Consider the following 25,288-nt stretch of genomic DNA (forward strand, 5'->3'; position numbering starts at 1 on the left):
AGTAGGAAAGCAAACTTAAAAATGGCGCTGAAGTGGTAATGGGAATATGTAATTTTGCTTAATAAATTAATATATCGTTACGAGGGTCAAGGTTCCGCAGAGCCCATCTAAGGTGTGCTTCTCTAATGTACAATTTATTAGTTGATGAGAATTGACGTCGAGTATTTCGAATTGCTTATGGCTAGCAAAGTATCCAATTAGCTCTATGAGTTATTTATCCCTTCGGAGGGACAACCGATAAAATTTGAAATCACTATTAAATTATTGTTTTATCTAATATATTATTGTCCACTGCACCTAAAATAGAAAAATTGTAATAAACTCCATATTAATTACACGTTATATTATTGTTTATACGTTATTCTCTTTTTTTAACTTTACCATTCTGAAAATAAAAAGATAATTGACATTATAAAAAGGAAAAGTTAAAAAATAACATAATTTTTTTTTTTTTTTTAAAAGAAATTGGAAACACAACCTATTCCAAACTGACGCGGGGGATTTTGAGAAAGGTCACACCGGTTTCCACGTGGGAGAGTTTTCTTCAGCGCGTCTTGCAGAGACAACTCCTTGGCGCCGTGTTAAGACCTACGACCGGCTGTAACCAGTAAAACCGGTTGCCGTGGTTGCACCACTAATAGATTAAGATTCCTGCGCCTTTTCCCTTTTGACCTTTTAACATCAGCCATCTTTCAAACTCAAAAACGTTCTTATTTGTTTCTTCGTCTGCCTATCTTAAAACTTAATCGCGACGTAAAGCTGTCTTTTGAAAGAGAAGAAGATACGAACGGCTTTTTGGTCTGAGCTGGAGACGGATTCATCTAAGTTTACCTTAGATTAGGGTCTGTTATTTCTTTTTCTTTTTGTTTACATCTTTGCTTCTTCTTCCAGCCTGCTGTCTCTGTTGAGATTTTTATTTATTCTTTATTTTATTGTTATTATTATTATTATTATTTTTATTTACGGAAATGGCACCCTAGTATTGAAAATGGAGATCTAATTAGAGATCATATCTTGTTTCTTCTTCTTCTTCTTATTATTTTAATTGTTTTTTTTTGGTTTTCAATGATGAAGGATTAAATTGTTTACTGTTTTTCTTGTCAGTTTTGATTTCCCTAGGTTTTAGTGAACAATGGATTGTTTAGAATTTTATTAGTTTTCTAATTGGTTTCTACATTTTCTTAGTGACCAAACAGAGCCTAACATTAAACCAAGTTACACTTAAGCATTTTGAGTTGAATTTGAATTTTTAAGCACTTTATAGTTGATAACTTTCCTAACATTGTTTTATTTTGAACTTAATTAAAATATCAAATAGGTTCTTTACCTGGGCATTTCAAAATTTGTTTAACCATGGCCTAAAATATACAGTTTCTGCTCAGCTCATCCGTTTTCACTCTGCAAAGAATCCATTTTCCGTGATGTATTAACTCTTTCAAATGTATGTCACTGAATGCTTAAGAGTCGTTTTGGTTACCTGGTTGGTTTTGAATGGCTGACCTTATTTGTCTTTAGTATAGGATTTAATCAATTTAAAAATGGATGGAAAGAGAAGCAGCTTTAGGATTACATAAAATGCTGTTATTTCAAATTGCTAGTAAGCATGTTTCCCTTTTCTTTCTTAATTGTTCCATTCATGATGTATAACCTGTTCGGTAGCTGCTTTATGCAATCTGAATGGGGCAACTTGAAGTTAGTTAACTGCAGAAGTCTTTGCCTTTGCTGTTGTTTTTCTTTGGTTTTGTTTTTCTTGAGCAGACGTTTGAAGATTTTGTTAACTTAATTTGCTTTTTGTTTCTAGAATATGTCTCGGGCTGAGGATCTATGGGAGCGTTTAGTCCGTGCAGCATTAAGGAGGGAAAGGACTGGGACTGATGCATATGGGCGTCCTGTTGGTGGCATTGCTGCATTTGTTCCATCGTCACTTGCAAACAACAGGGATATAGATGAAATTTTACGAGCTGCAGATGAAATCCAAGATGAAGATCCTAATGTCTCTAGAATCCGTATGTTGCTAACTTTTAGTTTTTGCGTTCATTAGTTCAAATATTATCATAATCTCAGGAATTTTGGTGGTTTTCTAGTCCCCTATATCCACTTTAGCCTTTTAGTTTCTCATTTTTAATTGCTTGCATGTGTTCAATTGAAGACTAAACGATGTTTGATAGTAGAAGTTTTTCATTCCTTTTCACATACAGTATGTGAGCATGCTTATTCATTGGCTCAAAATCTGGATCCTAATAGTGAAGGAAGGGGGGTTTTACAATTCAAGACCGGATTGATGTCTGTCATTAAGGTATATCTGTCTTTATGAGTGCGTTTATTTTCAAAAATTTTCTATGTGTATGTGCATGTACATGTTTGGAACTTTTTTCAGTAAATGGCTCTCTTGCATGTTGTTGATTATTGTATGGTATTTCTTCTTGTAAATTTATGATGGGATTTCTAATATTTCAATTTAATATCAATGTGATTTTTTTGTTTAAATATATCTTCAGCAAAAGCTAGCAAAGAGGGAGGTTGGAATGATAGATAGAAGCCAGGACATTGCTCGCTTACAAGAGTTCTACAAACTCTACAGAGAACAAAATGATGTAGACAAGTTACGAGAAGAAGAAATGAAATTAAGGGAGTCTGCTGCTTTTAGTGGAATTTTGGGCGAGTATGTTTCTGCTGTCCCCATATTGGCCCAACTAGACTTGCTATTGCTTTTTTTTTTTTTTTAAGCATGCACCCTTGTCATATTGTTTTCATTAGTTCCATGAGCATGTTTAGTTCCATGAGCATGTTGATACTTTGCTAATGCATCCAGTGTATTAACTATCCTTCAAAGTGAGTGTTGATGGTTTATGTGTAAGATTTTCTAAGCACATTTACTGACTTCCTTTGTGGTGGTGGTGAGGTGGGGTGTGCAGTACCATTAAGTAATTCCCTTGTGTATGCACCCTTTATTTGGTTTGACTTTAATTAATTAAAAAAAAAAAAAAAAAAAAAAGAACAAAAGATCCTTGGCACCAAATATAACACCTTATTTATGTTTTATGTTTTTGTTTTTCCTTGCTGGTTGCACATAATTTGCTTATGCTTTAAATGATAGTTTCATCACCTAGCTTCAAGCTTCAAGGAAAAAAGAAAAGAAAAAGGACCCAAAAAAAAAAAAAAAAAAAAAAAAGACAAAAAACATAAAACAGAAGCATCAAATTGGAAACCATTTAAAACTTTTTATCAAAATGAGTGCAAATGTTTTTTTCTGTTTGCCATCATACATAGGATCATAGTAGTAAATTATGACTATTGGTTATTTCGGTTTTAAACATGCATTTTATATCTTTCACAAACAGATTCTTCTTCTTCGGTTTTTTTTTTTTTTTTTTTTTCTTTTTCAAAGGATGCCATAGTTCTTTTCTTATTTGGCTTTCATATTGATCAGTTTGCTTATAATAATCTGCTCAATCCAGGTTGGAGAGAAAGACAGTGAAGAGAAAAAGAGTTTTTGCAACCCTAAAAGTTTTAGGAACAGTTTTGCAGCAGTTGACTCAGGAAATTCCTGAAGAGGTTGGAAGCTTACTGCAAATATTTAAGTATATGAAGTGTTTTGGTTATATTTAATCTATAAATTTAATCTTATCATTGTTGCATCCATCAAGATGAGCAGTTATACAGCTTTAGTATTTTAATGTAATTGATCTATTTGATTTGTTGCATCTGACAATAGGCTGCTTTCTTTGCAGCTAAAACGGGTAATGGAATCTGATGCAGCAATGATTGAGGACCTAATAGCTTATAACATTATTCCGTTGGATGGTCCTAGCAAAACAAATGCAATTGGTTCTTTTCCTGAGGTTAGTTGGTCCACTTTTATATCAGGTTTGTATTTGTTATTTGCCTTATTTCTTAATCCAAAGAATTTATGTACAGGTTCAAGGAGCCATATTGGCATTAAAATACTTTAGTGGCCTACCAAAATTGCCTTCAGATTTTTCCATACCTGTGACAAGGCAAGCTGATATGCTTGATTTTTTGCATTATATTTTTGGATTTCAGGTTTGTGCTTTCTTGATTATATCTTATTTTTGTTTTATCTTTGTGTCTGTAATTCTATTTGGAGTACATGTTTTCAGCTTCTAATATTTTAAATTCATGATTACCAGAAAGACAATGTTTCTAACCAGCGGGAGCATATTGTTCATCTGCTTGCTAATGAGCAGTCTCAGCTTCCTATTCTCGAAGGGACTGAACCTGTAAGTCTCATATCATTATCATTTCCATATGGATTGATATACTCATTGAATTAAGAAAACTTAAGTTAAAAGTTTATCGATTCTTTTATTTCATTATTATTATTTTTTATTGTAAAGAACTTATTTTGGTGTACTGTTGCTATAGATGTTGGATGAGGCTGTGGTACATAATGTATTTGTGACGTCGCTTGATAATTATATAAAGTGGTGTAACTACTTGTGCATTCAGCCAGTTTGGAGCAGGTAGAAATGGTTAAACCTGTTTCACACTTTTTGTTACTGTTCCTTCACTTGATTTGTTGTGGCAGATAGTGACTCATGAAATAATTTGATTGTGTTCAGTTTTGAGACTGTTAGCAAGGAAAAGAAATTGTTGTTTGTTTCTCTATACTTCTTGATATGGGGTGAAGCATCCAATATCAGATTCCTTCCAGAATGCTTGTGCTACATATTTCATCATGTATGTCAACCTTAACTTGTGTTTGGATTTTGGGAGTTACTAGGGAAAGGAAAAGGCACAGAAAGAAAAATTATCATTTGCTTTTTTTAATTTAATTGAATGTGCAGGTTTTCTGAGCTCCCTTCTCTTTTTGTTATAATTAGTCATATTCTTTGAAATATTAATTTTTATTTGCAGATGGCAAGGGAAATGGATGAGATTTTAAGGCAGCAGGTTCCACAGCCAGCCAACAGTTGCCGTTCTGAGAATTCTGAGAATGGTGTTTCGTTCATTGATAATGTTATTGCTCCTCTATATGAGGTGGTGGCTGCGGTATGTCTCATTGATAGCAGTTAATAGTAAAAGTTGATGAGGAATTTCTTGCTTTGGATTCATATCAATTTTTTTCCCCCCAGTCCACTGGAGGTTTAACTATTGAAAAAGATATATTAATCATGTTATTATGGTCTCAGCCAATTTAAATATAATATTTATGATGAATTGGATTATGGAGAGCTGTCTCATCTCTTATACACAAATTGCATAGGAAGCTGCAAACAATGAAAACGGGCGGGCACCTCACTCTGCGTGGCGCAATTATGATGATTTTAATGAGTATTTTTGGTAAACTTTCTGAAACAATGGTGTCTGCTAGTTGATATTAATAACTTGAAGGCTAACACTTTTCTTTCAGGTCACTCCATTGTTTTGAGCTTAGCTGGCCATGGCGCAGAAGTTCGTTGTTTTTTCAAAAACCAAAACCCAGGTCAAAGGTTGGTTTACTATTCTATTCACAGAGTTGGAAGATAGTTTAAACAATATCTTGTTGATTTTTTATCTGAATTTGTAAGTAATTTTGTTTTCTTATTTTGATACAGAATATGCTTAAATCAGGCACAGGCACTAGTCAACGCCAAGGGAAAACGTCATTTGTTGAGCATAGGACTTTTCTTCACCTATATCATAGTTTCCATCGCCTATGGATATTTCTTGTGATGATGTTTCAGGTTTGCATGTTTACCATGAATTTTTCTGTTTCACACTTTTCACTATAAGTCCACACCTTCATATGTTTATTTTTTCCCTTCTATTTTGTATTTTTAAATTTGTTTCTGTGGCCTAATATCATAAGCACCCTTCATTAGACAAAGAAAGAAAAGAAACAATCTTTTAGTGTATCTTTGCCTGCCACTCTTGATCTTGACATTAAATAAATGGAATTGAAATTTGCAACTGTTGTTATATTCAATAGATGCAAGTAAATTAATATGCTTTTTATCATTGAAATACTTTCTTTTCCTCCTGCCTTTGCTGTGTGCTAAACCGACTGTTTTCTTTTGTGTTCTACTGTATTCAGGGACTCGCTATAATTGCGTTCAATGATGGACGTTTTGATGCCAAGACCATTCGGGAGGTTCTCAGTCTCGGTCCAACATTTCTTATAATGAAGTTTTTTGAGAGTATGTTTCTATACTATGTAGAGTGATATAGTGTGTTGTTTGTATTCTTACATTTAACGTCTATTCTAATATTAGTCGACCATGCTACCAAGGCAATTTTTATCATTGCATTTTGCTAACTTTTAGTTGACCATGCTATCAAGGCAATTTTTATCATTGTATTTTACTAACTTGGTTTCTGATGGTTTCTTAACATAGGTGTTCTTGATGTTTTCATGATGTATGGGGCATATTCGACAACACGACGCCTAGCTATTTCTCGTATTTTCCTCCGTTTTCTTTGGTTCAGTACGACATCGGCTGTCTTATCTTTTCTTTATGTGTATGTATTCAGTTAATGTGGAGCATATCTTTCGATGTCTTTGTTTCTGCTTGGTGGTCCTGGTCCTGTTGCTTGTATGTTTTGGATTTTGCAAGTCTAATTTAATTTTTTTTTTATGTGCCTTAATTCAGGAAAGCTCTTCAGGAGGAAAATAAACAGAATGGAAATCCTGTTATTTTCAGATTGTATGTGATTGTAGTAGGCATATATGCTGGTATCCAATTCTTCATTAGTTTCCTTATGCGAATACCTGCCTGCCACCAATTAACTAATCAATGTGATCGCTGGCCTTTAATTCGCTTTGTCAAATGGATGCGCCAGGTTTTTTTTTTCTTTTCTTTTCGCTTTTTAGACTTCAATGTCATCCTTTATACATTGGTTCTTATATTTCCCATTGTTGCTTGATTTACATTTTGTTGATCGATTGGTTTATTGTTTCTACTATTCATTGATGAAGGAACGATATTATGTTGGCCGTGGCATGTATGAGAGGAGTACTGATTTTATCAAGTAATCTCTAAATCTCTATCTTTTTACATCTCTCCAACTCTATGCCATATGGACATTTAATTTTGTTATTTATTTATTTTTTTTTCAATTCTACATTGATTTAGAATGATGTGAGAATTTATCCTTTTCTTTAATTTGGTGGAAAAGTTGAAAACATAGGACTATAATTATATGAAAGTTCACCTAACTGTGCTTTGCAAAAGAAATTTGTTGAATTGCTGCACAAGATTCTTTCAGAATCTGTTTTTAAGACTAATTTCTATAGGGAAATACCAACCAGTTTATTGCTTAGAGGGAAAAAGCTTATCACTCTATGAATCTCTAAATAACTGTTTATCCTGAAGAGAAAAGTAGTTTGTGGTCACTTATTTTATTGCTTTTTGAAAAGTTATGAAAGATTCTTGTTAGTAGTAACTTGTTCTTACACTGCTGGTAGTTCTTTTAAAAAAAAAAAAAAAAAAATTGTTTGATAATCACTACTTTTGCAGATATTTGCTATTTTGGCTTCTTGTTTTGGGTGGAAAATTCGCATTTGCTTATTTCCTCCAGGTTAGTTTTGAGTTTAAAAAAATAAAAAAAATCTGGTGATAATGTTCTTCTGCTAATGTGCAGAAGTTTTCTTTTGTTTTTGCAGATCCAGCCATTGGTGAAACCAACTAGGGCAATAATACGTGAATCTACTATAGAGTATTCTTGGCATGATCTAGTATCTCAAAGTGAGCAACTAGCTTGTATTTTTTTTTTTGGGAATGAATTTTAGCGTGTATATCATCTGGTTTTGTCACATGCTGAAAGCCATTGAATGCAGGAACTTGTGTTGTTATCCATTTTTTTTATTCCCTCCCTTGGAGAATGATTTAGGAACGTCTTTTGAGAAACATCTAGTGATTTCCTTTCTCCCCTGGTTGTAATAAATAACTATCTGCTTCAAAATTTTAACGTATATTTTCTTAATTGGTATTAAATTCAAATAGTTATCATGATTACATCATTTGAATTGAGAAAATATTTTAATTTACTAGAAAGCTATATCTTGTGCAGCCCATTGATTCTTAGTCGAAGAAGGTTCCATACTGTTAATGCTTTTGATTGAAAATGACAATCATATTATGAATTTTTTATGTGATTGAGATGTTGGATGTGAAATTTTCATGACTTTTTCATAAGAGAGAACTTTTATTGTTTCCGAGAGTAAAGTTCTGTAAGTAGGACCATTAGTTCTTTTATTTACTTATAATGAATTTGATTTGTATAAGAAAGATGTTTTCAGAGAGTAGGTAGATGTTATTTTCCTTGTTTCCTGGCAGTTTAAATTGTTTCTTGTGCTTGCAGATAACCATAATGCTTTGACTGTTCTTAGCTTATGGGCACCAGTGGTAGCTGTAAGTTTGAAACTTTTGGCTGTTATTTTTATCTTAATGTTTAGTCATTTGCAGTCCTGTAATTTTACTTGCATCAACAATTTACGGTTAGGGTTTACAATTTACTTTTATTTTGCTTTTGATTTATTCTCTTTTCCATAATGCTTTGTTTTTCTGTTTCTTTTCACTTCCCTGTTTGATCCTTTCTGTTTCGAGTTGCAGATTTATCTCTTAGATATCTATGTGTTCTACACTCTTGTATCTGCTGTTGTTGGATTCTTGCTTGGCGCTAGAGATCGTCTCGGGGAGGTGAGCATGTTGTTTGATTTCATGATTTCATCGGATTCTGTTTTATGTGTCACATAATGTTAAAGATGAACCTGTTGTTTGTTTTGTGTTTATTATCTAGGCAGTAGCATGATTGTTTTGGTAGTGCTTTGACTTCTTCTCTTTTCTTATTATTCAGATTAGGTCATTGGAAGCACTTCACAAACTTTTTGAGCAGTTTCCCGGAGCTTTTATGGACACACTTCATATACCTCTTCCCAATAGGTCAATGTCTCCTTCCTATTTATGCGTATTTCTTTTCTCATGTAATTATACTGTAAATTGAGTTCTTTCAGGATGGCTATTGAACATGGATAGTTCCATGTATATGTACTAGTGTCTTTCGCATTTGCTTGCCATCTAAATGCTTTTTTCTTTTGCAGGAATTCCAATCAGACTTATAATGAGGTGAGTTATATCCTCGAGAGGAGGAGGGAGGGGGGGAAGAAAAAAAAAAAATCAATTTTTCTTAACGCTAAATTAAAGTTTTTATCTTAATTCAAGGTTGTGGAGAAGAATAAGGTTGATGCTGCTCGGTTTTCTCCCTTTTGGAATGAAATCATAAAAAATCTAAGGGAAGAAGATTATATTACTGACATGTGAGTACCATAAATTTTTTTTTTTTTTTTTTTTGACTTTGAAGTACTTTCAAATTCCATGAGATTTGCTGTACTTGTTGGTAAATTTTCTTGAAGCCACTTATTTGTGTTATATTTTATTTTTTTGCAGGGAAATGGATTTGCTTCTGATGCCTAGGAACTCTGGAACTCTTCCTTTGGTCCAATGGCCCCTTTTCCTTCTTGCTAGCAAGGTTGTTTGTCGTTTTAACTATTAGAATACTTATACACATTTAAATTCCACATTTTGGATAGAAGTGTTTTCCTGGATGATATCTTTTATATTTGTTACGTGTATGGTTTAACTTAATGTATGAAATTTTATATGTAGATAATTTTGGCTAAGGACATTGCTGTTGAGAGTAGAGATTCACAAGATGAACTTTGGGAAAGAATATCGCGAGATGACTCTATGAAGTATGCTGTTCAGGAGTGCTACCACACCATTAGGCTTATCTTGACGGAAATATTGGATGATGAAGGAAGGATGTGGTAAGTTCATGATTGAAGTTAGAAATCATAAACATGAAATAGAATAAATAAAATAATTGGTTTGCACTTTAAGCTCTGGTATGGGTATCTGTAACGAGCAGTTATTTGAATTTCTTAAATATTGTCGTCCTATATTTTCAGGGTTGAAAGGATATATGAAGATATTGATGAAAGCATCAGAAAGAGGAGTATTCAAGTCAATTTCCAACTGAATAAGCTGCCAATTGTTATATCAAGATTAACTGCAGTAACAGGAGTTCTGGTTTGTATTAATTATCAATTAAATTTTTACTCATATTAATCAGTGGTTGTGGTTTCTCAATAATACTGTTGCCACTTGGCTGAACATATTACCACCTTTAATGTGTAATAGGAATCTGAGGATTGTATAAGCTATGTTTTCTGTTCTGGTTCAGATACATGTATGTATGATTGGCTGAAAAATATCTATAATACAATAGTTGTTGACCATAATTGGTGGGATGAGGTATTGTTGACCATAATTGGGGGGATGAGGTAAAAAAATGCAAGTGCATGTGGGTTACTTTCTATAAATCGATAAATGGATTTATAGTTTTCAATTTATCTTATCAATTTATATTTTTCGTAGCTATTTTAGTTACAATGTGTCCTACAACGTCTCTCTGTTCTTTTCTTAAAAGTATGAGCAAAAAGAATTACTTTTGTGCCCTCCAAGAGGGTGACAACATGCTTTTTAAAGGTTATGATATATGGGTGTTGGTTCCTTCCTCTCATAAATTTCTCCCTTTCTTTGACTTTCCAAAATATCCATATATTCCTCTGAACTAACAATATTTCTTGAGTTAAGCAAATTTAATCATTGTTTTTCTGCTGCTGCCGTAAATAATGTGTAAGTTTGTGTTTCTGTATGCTAAATTCTCTGATCCAGATTTGAATGTTAAATTGGCTTTATGACATCTGGTTTTGAATTTTTTAAATTTACAGAGAGGGGAAGCATCAGAACTGGAGAAAGGTGCGGTTAAGGCTGTTCAAGATCTCTACGATGTTGTCCGCCATGATTTTCTTTCTGTTAACATGAGGTCTGTTAAACTCATAACTCTCTGCTTTTGTGTGGTAAACATTTCTTTTGACTTCCAATTAAACGCTTTTCTTGGATTTTTCAGGGATACCTATGACACATGGAATTTGCTGTCAAAAGCAAGGACAGAAGGTCGTTTGTTTTCAAAGTTAAAGTGGCCCAAGGATGCGGAGTTGGTATGATATAGAATCCTTACCTTGGTTCTTTATTTATCAGTTTATATGGTTCTGTATGAGATTTTTAAATTATGGATTTCGCAGAGAGCACAGATCAAAAGATTGCATGCTTTATTAACCATCAAAGATTCAGCTTCAAATATTCCAAGAAATCTGGAGGCCAGACGTAGATTGGAGTTCTTCACAAATTCCCTCTTTATGGAGATGCCTGTAGCAAAGCCGGTCCGGGAGATGCTGTCCTTCAGGTAAGACATAGATTGGAGTTCTTCACAAATTCCCTCTATATGTTGCATTGCTCTTAGGATTACGTACATATGCTTGATGAGTCTTGCATTCTCATCTTTTTTCTTATGTTGTCATGCAGTGTGTTCACACCTTATTATTCTGAGATTGTTCTTTATAGCATGGATGAACTCCTGAAGAAAAATGAGGATGGAATATCTTTATTGTTTTATCTCCAAAAGATATATCCAGGTACGTTCTACTTCCATTCAGTGGAGGTAGCAGATATTGCAGTTTGTCACACAGTTATGCCATCCTACTTAGTTAACTGAAATGTGGATTGTGGTTGCTTACTCGCAAGAGTTGCTTATGTGAACTATTCTGGTTTGCTCTTAGGTTTAGAGAGATTTTGAATGGTTGGCAAAAGTTGGGTGGATTTATTATGTGCATAATCAGTTGGTGTGCTTATGATGAAGTTGATGCAAAGTTTTGGATATTTGATGATACTTATTCTTGATGTGCTCTGCTGTTAATTTTTCCAATTTCTGTTTAAACCTCTGTTGTTTTTTTGGCCTGTCCATTTTTTTAATTAAAAAATAATTTTTCTAGAAGAAAGGGCTGTTTACCGATAGCTTATGACATTAATTTTAGCACTATTTTGTGTGCAGATGAGTGGAAAAACTTTCTTTCTCGAATTGGTCGTGATGAAAGTACACACGAATCAGAACTTGCTAGTAGTGACAGTGATATCCTGGAACTTAGGTTTTGGGCCTCTTACAGGGGCCAAACATTGGCCAGAACTGGTAGATATTTTCTAACTTGCAATATATTTGTATTATTCTTGGAAGTCTCTACTTTCTTGTAATAATTTTCTTGTTGGGTGGAGTCAGGAGAGTGGGTTGATTGCTTCCTCAGGATGCAGCTTCTTATGTTGGTTAATGAATATAGGTCCTAAAGTTCAGAGATAGGGACATTGTATTGTTTGTTGGTTAAATCAGATAGTAGTTTGTTGGTTAATGAATATAGGTCATGGAGTTTTGTTTATTTTAAATCTTCTGTATATTCTTTTTTACTATTTAGTTTGGAATGAATGCATGTTTTTGCAATAATTAGTTTTTTTCTTCTAAATTTATCCACATTTGCAGTTCGTGGGATGATGTACTATAGGAAAGCTCTAATGCTTCAGACCTATCTAGAGACAATGACTTCTGGAGGTTAGGATAATGATAGTGTTTATTCTTTTATATTCTTTATCTAGCATTGCATGTTGTCTCATCATACAGTGCCATTTTCAGATTTGGAGTCTGGAATTTCAAATAATGCAATTGATACTCGAGGTTTTGAGTTGTCCCCTAAAACACGGGCTCAGGCAGACCTAAAGTTTACATATGTAGTTACATGTCAAATCTATGGAAGGCAAAAAGAGGAGCGAAAACCTCAGGCTGCTGACATTGCATTGCTTATGCAAAGGTGAACTATTATCGAGCCATCCTTGTTCATACCCTCCCTTGATCAGATATATTTTGATCAATATGTTTTCTTTTCCAGATATTAGATAAAAATAATCTAATTTTACTATTTTCTTCTATTGTTAGAAATGAAGCCCTCCGCGTCGCTTTTATTGATGAGGTTGAAACTATCAAAGATGGCAAAGTGCAAAGAGAATTCTTCTCAAAACTTGTTAAAGCTGATATCAATGGGAAGGACAAGGTTCTATCTTCTGTAATTTTGTAGTTTTTGGTTGATTAACAACTTATATTTTCCCATGCACTGTCCTTATGGAGAATTTCTTTTATGATATTATATGCTTCCAGTTAGTCTTTTGAGGGTTTTTTTCTTGGATAGGTGTTTGAACTGTGCTACTTCTCATGTATTTTGTGGCTTGAATATTATAAAATTATTCTGAATATTGTAAATTACTCTTCTTGATATATCTGTGAGGGCCGTTCTAGCTATATATGAAATTCTTGATTAATAATAAGTTAAGTAAATTATCTTTGGAAGTCCATAGAATAGATTTATTGAATTGGTTGCTATTTCTGAATCGCTCAAAAGAGATAAAAATGACCAAGGACATTGGGTGATTAGTTGGTATTAAAAATATCCTATGCAAGTATGCAAGTCATAAATGATTTACTGCTATAATGTTTATTCATAACATTAACAGTGATTGAGAAATTGGAAGAAATTTGGAATTATAATATTTTTGATGTGGAATTCCTTATATTGTCTCTATTTTAGATTTGATTTTTCCTTTATTGGTTCCTTGTTCTTATAATTTAAGATATGTCTATAATTCTTGTGTACTTTAGCAATTTTTAAAAATTGTTTAATTTATTTGTATATAAGATACATATATCCTCATTCAGAAGTAGCGTTAGTATTTCCCTGTATCATTATGTTTTATAAGGTTGTTTGTAGCTTGTTTTACTTCTGGAAGATACTATTATTTCTGTATTTTAGTATATATATTTTTGCATTTTAATGATGTTAGATACTTTGCAAGTTGATGGTTTCTTTGATGTTATAGGAAATTTACTCAATAAAATTGCCTGGAAATCCTGAACTTGGCGAAGGAAAACCTGAAAATCAAAACCATGCTATTGTATTTACTCGTGGAAATGCAATTCAAACCATTGACATGGATCAGGTGATCACCATATCTTTTAGTTTCATAATGTTCTTAAGTAGAAGCTAAAACTGGTGATCCATAACTAACAAGTATTCTCCTGGAAGAAGGTTTTGTTATTTTTATTTTATTTTTATGACATTCACACAGTGCAAACATAGTTGTTTACGGGGATGATACTAGGAAGTAGCAAAGAATAGGGGATGGGTCCATTCACTGGAACGGTGCCTTTGCCACTGTTTATTAAGTAATGAAATACAAACTGCCTTAGTTTTCTCTACACTGACCGAGTTTCATACTGACCATATTTTTAGAGCGAAGGACCATGATGAAGTTCATTCTTCTTTACATTTTCTGAGACTGTGGTTGTTTAGAAGGATTTAGTATATGAAGATATTCTATGTAGCTATTGCTTATTACAATGCTTCTTCAGGATAATTATTTTGAGGAAGCTTTGAAAGTGAGGAATCTTCTTGAAGAATTTCATCGTGATCATGGCATTCGTTCTCCCACAATTCTTGGTGTCAGAGAACATGTGTTTACAGGAAGGTAACTTCCATTGCACCTTGATGTATTACAAGTATTTCTCTTTAATTTTCTGCATTTCCAAACTTATTTGAATGATTATGTGTATCATGTCTAGTGTCTCTTCCTTAGCCTCATTCATGTCCAATCAAGAAGCAAGCTTTGTAACTCTAGGTCAACGTGTACTAGCAAATCCATTGAAGTAAGTCCATCTTGACTAATTTTATTTTGCCATCTTTTCCATTACTTTTCCTATATCTTCATAATCAAGAGCGTATAATGTGACTTTTTGAATGTTTTAAGGGTTCGTATGCATTATGGTCATCCAGATGTTTTTGATAGAGTTTTCCACATAACAAGAGGCGGTATCAGCAAGGCATCTCGTGTTATTAACATCAGTGAAGATATCTATGCAGGTGTTATCCTTTAGCTTAGTACGATGTTAATGTCATAGTTTCTAATGCAATTATTTTTGTGTGATCACATCCTAACCCTTTAATTGATTATAAACCCTTTTGTGCAATCACATCCTAACCCAGTGTGGAGTTTGTAATTATGCCAGACTCTAGGCACAGTTTTTTCCATAGTTGAATACAATCTTATTTGAATATTTAACTATTTGTACAATTTGGTGTTAACCAGGATTCAATTCAACCTTGCGTCAAGGAAATGTAACACACCATGAGTATATTCAGGTGAGGTTTTCCATTTTCTTATTGATATGGGTTAGGATGTCAGTTTCTAACTAACTTCTACAGGTTGGCAAGGGACGAGATGTTGGGCTCAATCAGATTGCTATATTTGAAGGGAAGGTTGCTGGTGGTAATGGTGAACAAGTTCTTAGTCGTGATGTGTATAGGCTTGGTCAGCTATTTGATTTCTTTCGGATGATGTCATTCTACTTTACCACTGTTGGCTACTATGTTTGTACTATGGTATGATGTTTGTGCTTTATATCATCTGAATTTTTATTCTGTATCTTATTGGATAGATTGGAGATTGAAATGAGTTGGCTCAGGTGACTCAAAATAAGTAAAGAAAAATGTTTCAGAAGTTTTAAATATGGAACAATATAATACAATTAGTAGTTTAATAGTTTCGAATTCCAATTTCAGGTATAGGGATTGTGCTCCTTTTCATTCGGATTTTATAATCCCTGGGTTTTATAATCATATTTTAAAAAGAAAGTTATATTGTTTGCAAAATAATGAGGAAACTTTGTAATTTCCACAGTGGTTTTTTGGTGTTGGATTTGTCTTTACATTTGTTTTTTGGCTTCAAATTTCCTGTTTTTGAAAGAAAATTTGGATAGAGTGAGCTAGACAGATTGTTACTCTAATTAATAATGCTGTGTGCATTTGATTTTTTGAGAGCTTTGTGATACAATTATTGTGTGGAAGCTACCTGGTTTTATTTTTGAGCGAGTTCACCTCTTTATACTTTTGTGCAGTTGACAGTATTGACTGTATACATTTTTCTCTATGGGAAAGCATATTTGGTAAGTTAATATTGTTGATTTCATATGCCAACTTACTTTACGTGTAAATGGATGTATTTTTCACTCCTTTTTATTTTTATTTTTTTATTTGCGGTTCTTGTTTTAGGCATTATCTGGAGTTGGAGAAACTATTCAAGAGCGAGGGCGAGCTGATATTTCCAAGAATACTGCACTTACCGCAGCTCTAAGCACACAATTTCTATATCAGATTGGTATTTTCACTGCTGTACCGATGGTTTTGTGTTTCATCTTGGAACAGGGTTTCCTGAGGGTAAATTTGGACTCTCCCATGTGTGCATTTTTCTACTTTATGGAATTCTTGTATTGTATTTATCCATTGTATGTTCAGAAGGAACAGCTTTTTTCTTGTTTGTTAATGATTTTCTCTTAATTACTGCTGCAGGCTGTTGTTAGTTTTGTTACCATGCAGCTTCAACTTTGTTCAGTCTTCTTCACCTTCTCTCTAGGCACAAGAACACATTATTTTGGGCGGACTATTCTTCATGGTGGTGCAAGGGTTTGTTTTCCTACTTATATCCTGTTTAATTTCCTGTTTAATTTGTATCCTTTGATGGAATGACATAAACATTCTAATTCTATATCAACAGTATCAACCAACTGGTAGGGGATTTGTGGTTAGGCATATTAAATTTTCAGAGAATTACAGGCTCTATTCCCGCAGTCATTTTGTCAAAGGGTAAGACTCTGTCTCTATCCCATCTATTTCCTCCTTGAATTGCTGATGAAGTTGATGAAGCTTAGCTGTGAGATTTTTCTTGAGTGTGTGTGCACTGAAAATGGAATAATTAATTTACTCCATCATTGTCATCAGATTGGAGGTTGTGCTTTTGTTGGTAGTATATGTTGCCTATGGATACAATGAAGATGGTGCACTGTCATACATTCTTCTTACCGTTAGTAGTTGGTTCATGGCAATTTCGTGGCTCTTTGCTCCCTATTTGTTCAATCCTTCTGGATTTGAGTGGCAAAAGTAAGTTGTACTTTTCAGGTGTTGTTTTGTTTTTCAATTGATGCACTGCTTTTTTTAGCCCTTTTGTTCTGTCCTTGTAGAATAGTTGAGGATTTCCGAGATTGGACAAATTGGCTACTCTACCGAGGTGGAATTGGTGTTAAGGGAGAAGAAAGCTGGGAAGCTTGGTGGGATGAAGAATTGGTACTCTTTGATCCTTGACAAAGTCTACCTATATCCTCCGTTAAATTCAAAGTTGTTTATTATGTTTGTTTATTTTTTGTTCATTTGCCAATTGTCCTGAGATGATGTGTCTGCAGGCACATATTCGAACATTTTCAGGAAGGGTTGCTGAGACTATTTTGAGTCTAAGATTTTTTATCTTCCAGTATGGGGTTGTCTACAAGCTAGATGTGCAAGGATCAAATACATCATTGACGGTATCAGTTCTCTTTATTAATTAAGTGGTTTCTGCTTTGTTCTTCCTCTAATAAGCATACAGTCAGTCCCATTGCTTTTGTTGATTGTAACCATGTTTTTGCTATTTCCGTTTCACCAAATAACTATTTTTATTTGTTTTCTTCAATATGGAAACCATGTGTAAGAGAATTTGTACAGTTGGAACCGTGATTGGTATATTTTGTATGAGACATTTGTCTTCATTATACCAAAAGAAGGTTAAGAAAAATATTTGAAACTTGATTGATTGGGAGGTTATCCTCTATTGCTTATGAGTTGATTGGATCCTACCATGACTTAATTCCCGTAGACGGTAGATGCCTTCATGCCTTCATTCATGAGATGTAAGGTTTGTAACCAGCAGGCTTCTAAACTCTCTGTCTTGATGCATTTACAAAAGAAAAACCTTGGTGATTGCAAGCCAGTATGATAGAACTTGGAAACTTCATGAAAGCAAAGATCATCCTTACTGTAAAGCTAATTAATCAACAAGTTAGTGGCTACCTGCTGTAAATGAGTGGGTAATTATGCTAGAGCCAAGGCAGTATAATAAGCTATTCGTTGCAGAGTGTTCATAGTTTTCTTCTCACCAATATTTATGTTTCACCACCACATTTCACAACGTTTGGGTATTTTTGCAGGTCTATGGTCTCTCATGGATCGTACTAGTGGTTCTCATAATTCTTTTCAAGGTGCAGATTGACTTTGAATATAGCATGTAAAATGTTAGGGAAGAATATTTTTGCAGGTCCATGGCCTCTCATAATTCGTGGTATTGAATATTCTTTCTTTTCGGTTTCACAGGTGTTCACCTTCAGCCAGAAAATATCTGTTAATTTCCAACTTCTGTTGCGCTTCATCCAAGGTCTTTCCTTCTTGATGGCTCTTACTGGTGTCGCCGTTGCAGTTATCTTTACAGATCTGTCAGTTACAGACATATTTGCTTCCATCTTAGCATTTGTACCTACCGGATGGGGAATTCTTTGTGTAAGTTTTATTTGTTGCTTCAAGTCATTTTTTCTTTTTTGTTGGTCATAGTTCTTTCCCATTCTTGACTGCTAATGTTGTACTTGTCCTACAATTGTTCAGATTGCTGAAGCTTGGAAACCTTTGATGAAGAAATTGGGATTGTGGAAATCCATTCGTTCCCTTGCCCGTCTATACGATGCAGGCATGGGGATGCTCATATTCATCCCCATTGCCTTGTTTTCGTGGTTCCCATTTGTGTCCACATTCCAAACAAGACTCATGTTCAACCAGGCTTTCAGCCGAGGGTTGGAAATTTCTCTTATCCTTGCTGGAAACAATCCCAATTCTGGGATATAATCATATCATATGTACCTCACAGGTGGTTTTTTTTTTTTTTTTTTTTTTTTTTTGGGGAACTCTTCCAAGTTCTTGCTGTAATTTTGATTTATTAATTGTAGGAAATCCACTGTATTATTGTGAATAGTTGGTGTGTATCATATAAACTTTATGCCTGCGGGCAGATGTGTTATTATGGCTTAAGAGGCTTTGGTATTTCCCAGCAACAAATCTACTTTTCTTAGAATCAATCAAGCTTTGGATTGAATTTTATATAACAAGTGTGAATCACTACTCAGCCTATTTGGCTGTTAGGAACTGCAGGAATTCTAGAAAGTTTTCTAACTTGTTTGGCCATTACGGACAAACCGGTTTATATTAAACATCGGGAAGCACATATTTTAGTAGTACAAGGAAATAAGACTATGGAAATATGAGTTGTCCAAAATGATTTTACATTAAAAAGTTGCATGATAATAGTATGCACAGGCAAACTCAAATTTTTGTTTTTTTGGTTAATAACAAACACAAAATTGCGATGCACCCTTCCCAAAGCCAAGAGGTTGGACTAAAGCCTGGGATTATTTGATATGGAAGCTGTTGTTCAAACCCTTTTCTCGTCACACCCTTCTTTCCAAATAAAAAAAAAAAAAAACTTTTTTACACATCACGTCTCCCACGTGTTAGAACAGCTGACAGTGCCAAGCGACTACCTAGTCTTAAATAGATAAATAGTACAGCGTCCTCATTAATTTTTATTGAGTTTTGATGGTAATTTGTAATTAATAACGTCCACAACAATTTTTAGACTATTATGATATCAGTTAAAAATATTTTTTGTTCGGTTGAAATTTAATAGATAAATGAAAAAAAAAAAAAAACAAAACAAAACAAAAATTCGCATCTCCAAGTTTAAATTTTTTTCTTTTCTTGGTTGACGAAAATCTTAAACATTAATCAGTATGAACTTATTTAAATGAGAATTGTTTTTAATACTCAAAAATCATAAAAGGTTTACTTGTATGAGCATTAAGTAAATCCGAATCCTAATCGGAAAATCTTTGGTTACAAGGAACGTAAAAAATTTAACGTCCTGAAAGAATAAGAATATAAAAAGTTTGAGAAAATTCTTATTTCATAAAGCTGAGGATAACTTTGCATATTTAGTAAAATAATTTTCAAATAATAGTAATTGATTAGATAGGAATGTGAATTTTCCATTCAACCCCCCCCCCCCCCCCCCCCCCCCCCTTCAAATCCGAATAGGAAGATAAATGACACGTGGCCGCTATGCGTATTCAGTCCAAAACCGACTGATCCTCCAAGTCAAATCCGACCGTCCATCAAACCCTCATCCCGCCTATAAGAGAACACGAGGGTTGTTTTGATACGTCTAATCGTCATTTTGAGAAATTGTGATTCGTTTCGTGAGAGCTTGCGAGGCTTCTAGAGAGAGAGAGAGAGAGAGAGAGAGAGAGAGAAGAGAAAGGAAGAAAATATAATCAGATCTTTTCTCTATTTTCGCGGAGGCTGAGGAAAAAATATACGATTTTCTCAGATTTGAGTTTGAAGACCAAAACCTAAAACCGAAGCGAAGCGATTCTTTGGTTTTGATCTTTAATTTCACGAATTAGATCGATTTTAATTGCTCGAATATAATTCCTGTACCGGTTCTTTCGTGTAATTGCTCGAATACATAATTATTGTTCTGATTGACGAACTTGATCGGAAATCTTAATTAGGCTTCGATCGACGAACTTACCTAACGGGAAATAGTAATTAGGGTTTCGATTTAGGAGAAATCATGAATGATCCATCGCAGATGATGAATCAAGCGAAGATGATGGGGCTGAGTCAGGCTCAGGTCATGAGCCAACAGTCTCAGATGATGAGCCAGGCGCCTCAGATTATGAGCAAGATGGCTCAGTCGTCACAGCCTCAGATTCTGAGCCAGTCACAGGCCATGGCGGCTCAGCAGCAGCAGCAGCAATCTCAGCTGATGATGGTGACGGGCCAGTCGCAGCCACCGATGTTGAACAGAAACTACAAAGCTTGGTCGCAACAGCAGCAACTGCCTCCTTTGGACCCGAGCAAGAAGTTTCAGAAGTCTAATTTCGCGGCGGCTCCAAAGCTGCCAAACGCTGGAAGAAACAATTGGAAGGGCAAGAAAGTTACTGACAATCGGAAGGATCCGAGAAGGATCGAAAAACCCATGCCCAATGCTCCCCTGAGTGGTCTGACTGGTAGCGGAGGCTACAAGCCCCCGACCCTTCACGAATTGCAGTCTCAGAATCGGTTGAAGGCGCGGAAATTTTATCCAAAGAAGAAGTTTAATAATAGGTTTGCGCCTTATGCGCCGAGGAATACGACGTCGTTTATAATTCGGGCCAAAAAAGCCGGTGGCATTGCTTCCCTGGTGTCTCCGTGTCCCGTGACGCCGTCCGTGCTTCCCACCCCGATATTCTCGCCATCAAGGGAGGTGTTGGGTGATATGGCGAAAGAGGAGTGGGGAGTTGACGGGTATGGGTCGATGAAAGGTTTGATTAGGCTTCGGTCCCCTGGAAATGAGGATGAGGAGGAAGAAGAAGGTGGTGGTGGGTCTAGTGAGAGTGATGTGGAGGAGCATGTGGAGGTTGAGAGGAGGTTGGATCATGATTTGAGCAGGTTCGAGATGGTATACCCGAACTACAGCGGGGTGGAGTACAACAATGTTCTGGAGAACAGAGTGGATGATCAAGATACTCATATAGCCCAACTAGAAGAAGAGAACTTAACGTTGAAGGAGAGGCTTTTCTTAATGGAGAGGGAGTTGGGGGATTTGAGGAGGAGGTTGCAGTTTCTTGAGAGGCAGCACCACATGGTGGAGGAGGTCAACGAGGAGGTGGTGGAAAATGGGTCTGATAATGACAGCGAGGGAGGATCTGCGGATGCTCCACCCATGTGTGTTGATGGTAAGAACGGTGATGGAGCATTTGAATATATGTCTGGAAACGGAGTAACTCGAAATCTTGATGTAGGTCCAAAGGAAGAGCATGTTGATGGCACCCCTGAGAATGAACGTGTAAGGGATGTTTGTATGGAAGAGTTTGTACCCCATGAACAGGCAATGCATGAGTTTGTACGAAATGAACAGATTGCACAGGTGGATGCGGCAGCAAAAAAATTGATTACAGTGAAGGATGAGGAGGCAAAGACTGACTTCATAGTGGATCAAGCGTTATCTGGAAAGGATGTTTCCAATAATGAAGCGGAAAATTTGAGTTCGTAGAGTTGCATAGAAGATTGCAGAAACGAGGATTTCAAGCTCATAGAGAGAGCTCAGAGAAAAGCATCGGTGGCGGTGATCAATTTGTCCCGCATTAATGTAAGTTGCTTTTATGAAAAGAACAGATAACCTTTTTGGGATATGCCTCTTTTGGTTGCTTTTCTGAACAGAACAGATAACCTTTTTGGATATGCCTCTTATGGTCGTTGGCCGTGCAATTTCTGGATGTATGCTCTCTAATTAGACATGTTACGTGTATATTGTTTTTTTTTTTTTTTTTTTTTTTTTCCTTTTCATTTTTTTCCCCTTAAATGTAGTTGGGAAGCGGATGAACAACATGCTTTGTTCTGCACCCGTTGGCCCTCTTAAGACTTAACATTCATAATAAAAATAGTGTCTTAGGTTTTATCTTTTCTCGAGTTTTTCTAGTAAGTTCCTAAATCTGTTTGTTTGCTTTGTCTTGCTGTAACGAACTTATGAAGTTGTAAGGTAAAACTAAAACCTATTAATCATGATGCTCCTGTTTGTCTTTTGCTTAATGTTACTGTAGCCTTTTGTATTAATGCATTTATTTTAGTAACTTTAAATATTTGTCACGTAGGTGAGACTCAGTATTTGAATTATAAACATTACTGTCCCTTTTTAATCCTATTCATAGAGAAATACTTGGTAATATTAACTAATGTTATATTCATTTTGTTTCTTTAAAATATTTTTATCAGTATGGTTGATGATCCAAGCGAGTGTTGATATTAATATGTTGGAAGTAAGATACTATAATCTGATACTTCATTAATATCGACCACCATTTGTAATAACTTAATGATGTCTGGTAAGCTGGTGCTTAGTGGTTTTGCTATCTGTTGAACTCTTTTAACTTTTAGAAAGGTTGATTATTTGGAGCTTTTTTAGGAAGGATCAGAGTTTAAGATGGTAACTGGTGGATAATGATAATTATTTATTGTTGGCAAATTGATGTTGCCCCTTTTCTGAAATCAAGTTGATTTACCAAGCGCTTGAGAGATGTCAATACTTCTTGAGAGAAGGATGGTAATTTTTTGGTGTCTAGGTAGTTTAGTGATAAGAACGGTATGATTACCAAGATGGATCGTGTGGCCTTAAGAGACAACAATGATGGAATAATCATGACCACCTGGCTGGAGTTGAATTTCAGGCATGATGAATTGATCGTTGAAAAATCTGAACCAATATTCCAAACACCATTCTGTTTTCTTTAGCTTCTGTTTTTCTTTGCAACTTAAATTTAAAAATTTGGAGCTCTGGTAATGTTCATCTTCGAACCTTTATTTCTTAAAATGTATTAGAGCTGCCGTGTCTAATGCAGTCTCTCCTTTCCTTATTCTTTGGTGTTATAGGATTTTATTTTATCTTTTGCTTATATTTTCAAATACTCATCATTCATTTTCTCTGCCATGAGTCCGAATAAATTGTTTGAGTGATCTCCAGCATCCAGTGAAGACTTTTTTAAGTGTGCACTTCCAACATGCCGAAGAAGGTGCGGCAGACTCTAAATAACCAAAGATTGGGAGGTTTGTATTGAAGTTAGAAAGGAACAAAATGTATTGATGGGGGAGGCGTACTTGGAGAATTCAATAATCAGTTGTTAAGCCGCAGCTGTTTCCCAGTGACGGCCATTGAACTAGTGAGTCAACATTGGAGGTATGCAACAGCTTGTTATTTTGTTTAGAGCATAATACTTTGAGATGGCTTACTAATCTGATTAATTTTGCTTTGAATTGGTTGTTTGGACTGCTCTGCAATACGTCCCAAATGTAGGTTTAGAGGCTTCGGTTATTTTCTTTACTTGCCGCAAGCTGGTAATCAAACTTCAGCATGGAGATTGATAGGTTTTGCCAAAAACATAGAGGCTTCGGCTTGTGATTCTTGATCCAAATCTTTCATTAATGAATAGACATTTCATTAATTTGAACCCCTATCTGTGTTCGGCTAATTTTAGTTGATCCTTCATTTGTTCTTTATCTAATCAATCTCTACCCTTTGTATGTGATCAAGAAAAAATTGTCTGAAGATAACATTTTTGGACATAGAGGAAGGTTCTGATTCCGGTTTTGGGAAAGCTCTACTGCATCTTTTGATATTTTCTAATTACAAATCTTCAATTTTTTTTTTTTTTTCCCCCTCTTAATTCTTTTGTTGGTTTAACCACAGGTTTGTTTTTCCATTTGGATACGGTGGGATGGATGCGGTTGTACAGTGACAAGATAATAGCTACTTTGCTGCTGTAACCACTGAAAGATCATTGTTTTTCCTCTACCAATTGTCCAGACCCTAGATGGAGCCTCTAAAGAATTCCACTGCATAATTTACACGAGATTTATTATTGAGGATTAATTAGCCCAAAACATGGTGGGGAATTTATGAATTTTTGAATCTACAGATTTTTAGTATTATTCAAAGCCGCTAAGAATTCTAGCCTCGATATATTTTTAGTTTCCTAATATTAAGCCAATGAACGAACTTATCAATCTTTCAAGTGAAAGGAATGAAATCAAGGTAGGTCCAGGCTAGGCCATAAAGAAAATGTATGGCTGTTTATATAATATATAAATAATAAATAAAAATAAAAAAAATGTAAAAGAGAGTTGATAATGATACAGTATATAACGTGGTTTGTGGGTCTATGTAAAGCCCACTGTACTATATGTGGGCCTATTGTAATGGCCTAATTAAAAAAAAAAGGTTCAATAATTGAAGTGAGTGTATAGGAAATCTTCTGTAAATGAAAAGGAGTGTATACGGTAAATTTTATTGTATAGAGACAGACAGGTCGAATAGAATCAAGTGGTTTGCGTTGAAACCCATTATACAAAGTTTGGGCCATTCAAGACGTAGGCCCATAAGCCCACATAGCCGGCCGACTGCGGAAGGTAGGCCCGTAGTCCCTCTGCTTAATCAGCCCATCAACACGGGTTCAGTAACTGGAAATCAGAGGGAAAAAATACAGGAGATTAAATGGAATCAAAGTCAAATGCTGGCGATGCTTCATGTACTTCCCCTCACTAATTTCAATATTCAGATCTCATTTCCGATTAGACACCCGAAAAGGCAAAGTCTTTGACTTGTCTCATTTCCCTAATTTTAAGTAGTCTTATAGTAGAACAAGTTTCAGGAAGTGAAATTTACTTGGATACCTAGAGCGGGAAACTTCTTAGCTCATTTTGTTAGCAAATGGTGCCAGGAATAAGGCCTGACTGGAACCATATCAATGGAAAGCCTTCCCTGGTTTTTTTCCCTTTTTTGTTGCCCAGGAGAATGGCTTCCCCGCCAACTCCCTAGTGTAGGCAGGCTGCCTTTGGGCCTTTTGGGTTTGTAAACCTTTTCTTTAAAAAAAGAAAAAAAAAAAAAAAAGGCCCAACAATCTGTAGCTC

General features: G+C 35.0%; 2 protein-coding genes across 4 annotated transcripts; both read left to right on the top strand.

Annotated features, from left to right (window-relative positions):
• The first annotated feature begins 478 nt into the window (after positions 1-478).
• Positions 479-18,844, top strand: LOC107403395 (callose synthase 9). Its single transcript, XM_016010275.4, has 52 exons — positions 479-842; positions 1,802-2,006; positions 2,199-2,296; positions 2,499-2,662; positions 3,459-3,555; positions 3,732-3,842; positions 3,919-4,044; positions 4,152-4,241; positions 4,387-4,484; positions 4,584-4,701; positions 4,879-5,013; positions 5,228-5,304; positions 5,375-5,453; positions 5,559-5,687; positions 6,038-6,140; positions 6,339-6,462; positions 6,594-6,783; positions 6,920-6,972; positions 7,461-7,521; positions 7,607-7,688; positions 8,305-8,354; positions 8,556-8,642; positions 8,800-8,885; positions 9,044-9,068; positions 9,165-9,259; positions 9,390-9,471; positions 9,609-9,769; positions 9,911-10,031; positions 10,736-10,830; positions 10,915-11,005; positions 11,090-11,250; positions 11,370-11,479; positions 11,896-12,030; positions 12,373-12,441; positions 12,523-12,697; positions 12,823-12,937; positions 13,758-13,877; positions 14,290-14,405; positions 14,500-14,583; positions 14,685-14,797; positions 15,024-15,076; positions 15,140-15,316; positions 15,832-15,879; positions 15,986-16,150; positions 16,283-16,396; positions 16,488-16,576; positions 16,712-16,870; positions 16,951-17,053; positions 17,170-17,289; positions 17,950-18,000; positions 18,113-18,295; positions 18,398-18,844. Exons 2-52 carry the CDS (start codon positions 1,805-1,807, stop codon positions 18,632-18,634), a joined length of 5,727 nt encoding a protein of 1,908 aa, XP_015865761.3. The 5' UTR covers positions 479-842; positions 1,802-1,804; the 3' UTR covers positions 18,635-18,844.
• Positions 18,845-20,009: 1,165 nt separating this feature from the next.
• On the top strand, positions 20,010-24,310 carry LOC107403397 (uncharacterized). 3 transcript variants are annotated; one of them, XM_048468082.2, is made up of 3 exons: positions 20,010-21,564; positions 21,631-21,977; positions 23,346-24,310. In XM_048468082.2, exons 1-2 carry the CDS (start codon positions 20,418-20,420, stop codon positions 21,879-21,881), a joined length of 1,398 nt encoding a protein of 465 aa, XP_048324039.1. In that variant the 5' UTR covers positions 20,010-20,417; the 3' UTR covers positions 21,882-21,977; positions 23,346-24,310. The 3 variants fall into 3 exon arrangements, with proteins under 3 accessions (XP_048324039.1, XP_048324035.1, XP_015865763.2); XM_048468078.2 differs by having other exon boundaries at positions 20,011-21,977; positions 23,346-23,558; positions 23,676-24,310; XM_016010277.4 differs by having other exon boundaries at positions 20,011-21,977; positions 23,346-23,558; positions 24,069-24,310.
• The last annotated feature ends 978 nt before the right edge of the window (positions 24,311-25,288 follow it).

This window comes from Ziziphus jujuba, chromosome 10 (genome assembly GCF_031755915.1).
Source record: "Ziziphus jujuba cultivar Dongzao chromosome 10, ASM3175591v1".
NCBI classification, from domain to species: Eukaryota; Viridiplantae; Streptophyta; class Magnoliopsida; order Rosales; family Rhamnaceae; genus Ziziphus; species Ziziphus jujuba.

Bases quoted from the DNA above. Each gene is read 5' to 3' on its own strand.
- LOC107403395 (XM_016010275.4), top strand. From the start codon at position 1,805: ATGTCTCGGGCTGAGGATCTATGGGAGCGTTTAGTCCGTGCAGCATTA. The intron at 11,006-11,089 runs GTATGATATAGA...TGGATTTCGCAG, and splicing joins GGCCCAAGGATGCGGAGTTG to AGAGCACAGATCAAAAGATT. The intron at 14,798-15,023 runs GTGTTATCCTTT...GGTGTTAACCAG, and splicing joins CAGTGAAGATATCTATGCAG to GATTCAATTCAACCTTGCGT.
- LOC107403397 (XM_048468078.2), top strand. From the start codon at position 20,418: ATGAATGATCCATCGCAGATGATGAATCAAGCGAAGATGATGGGGCTG.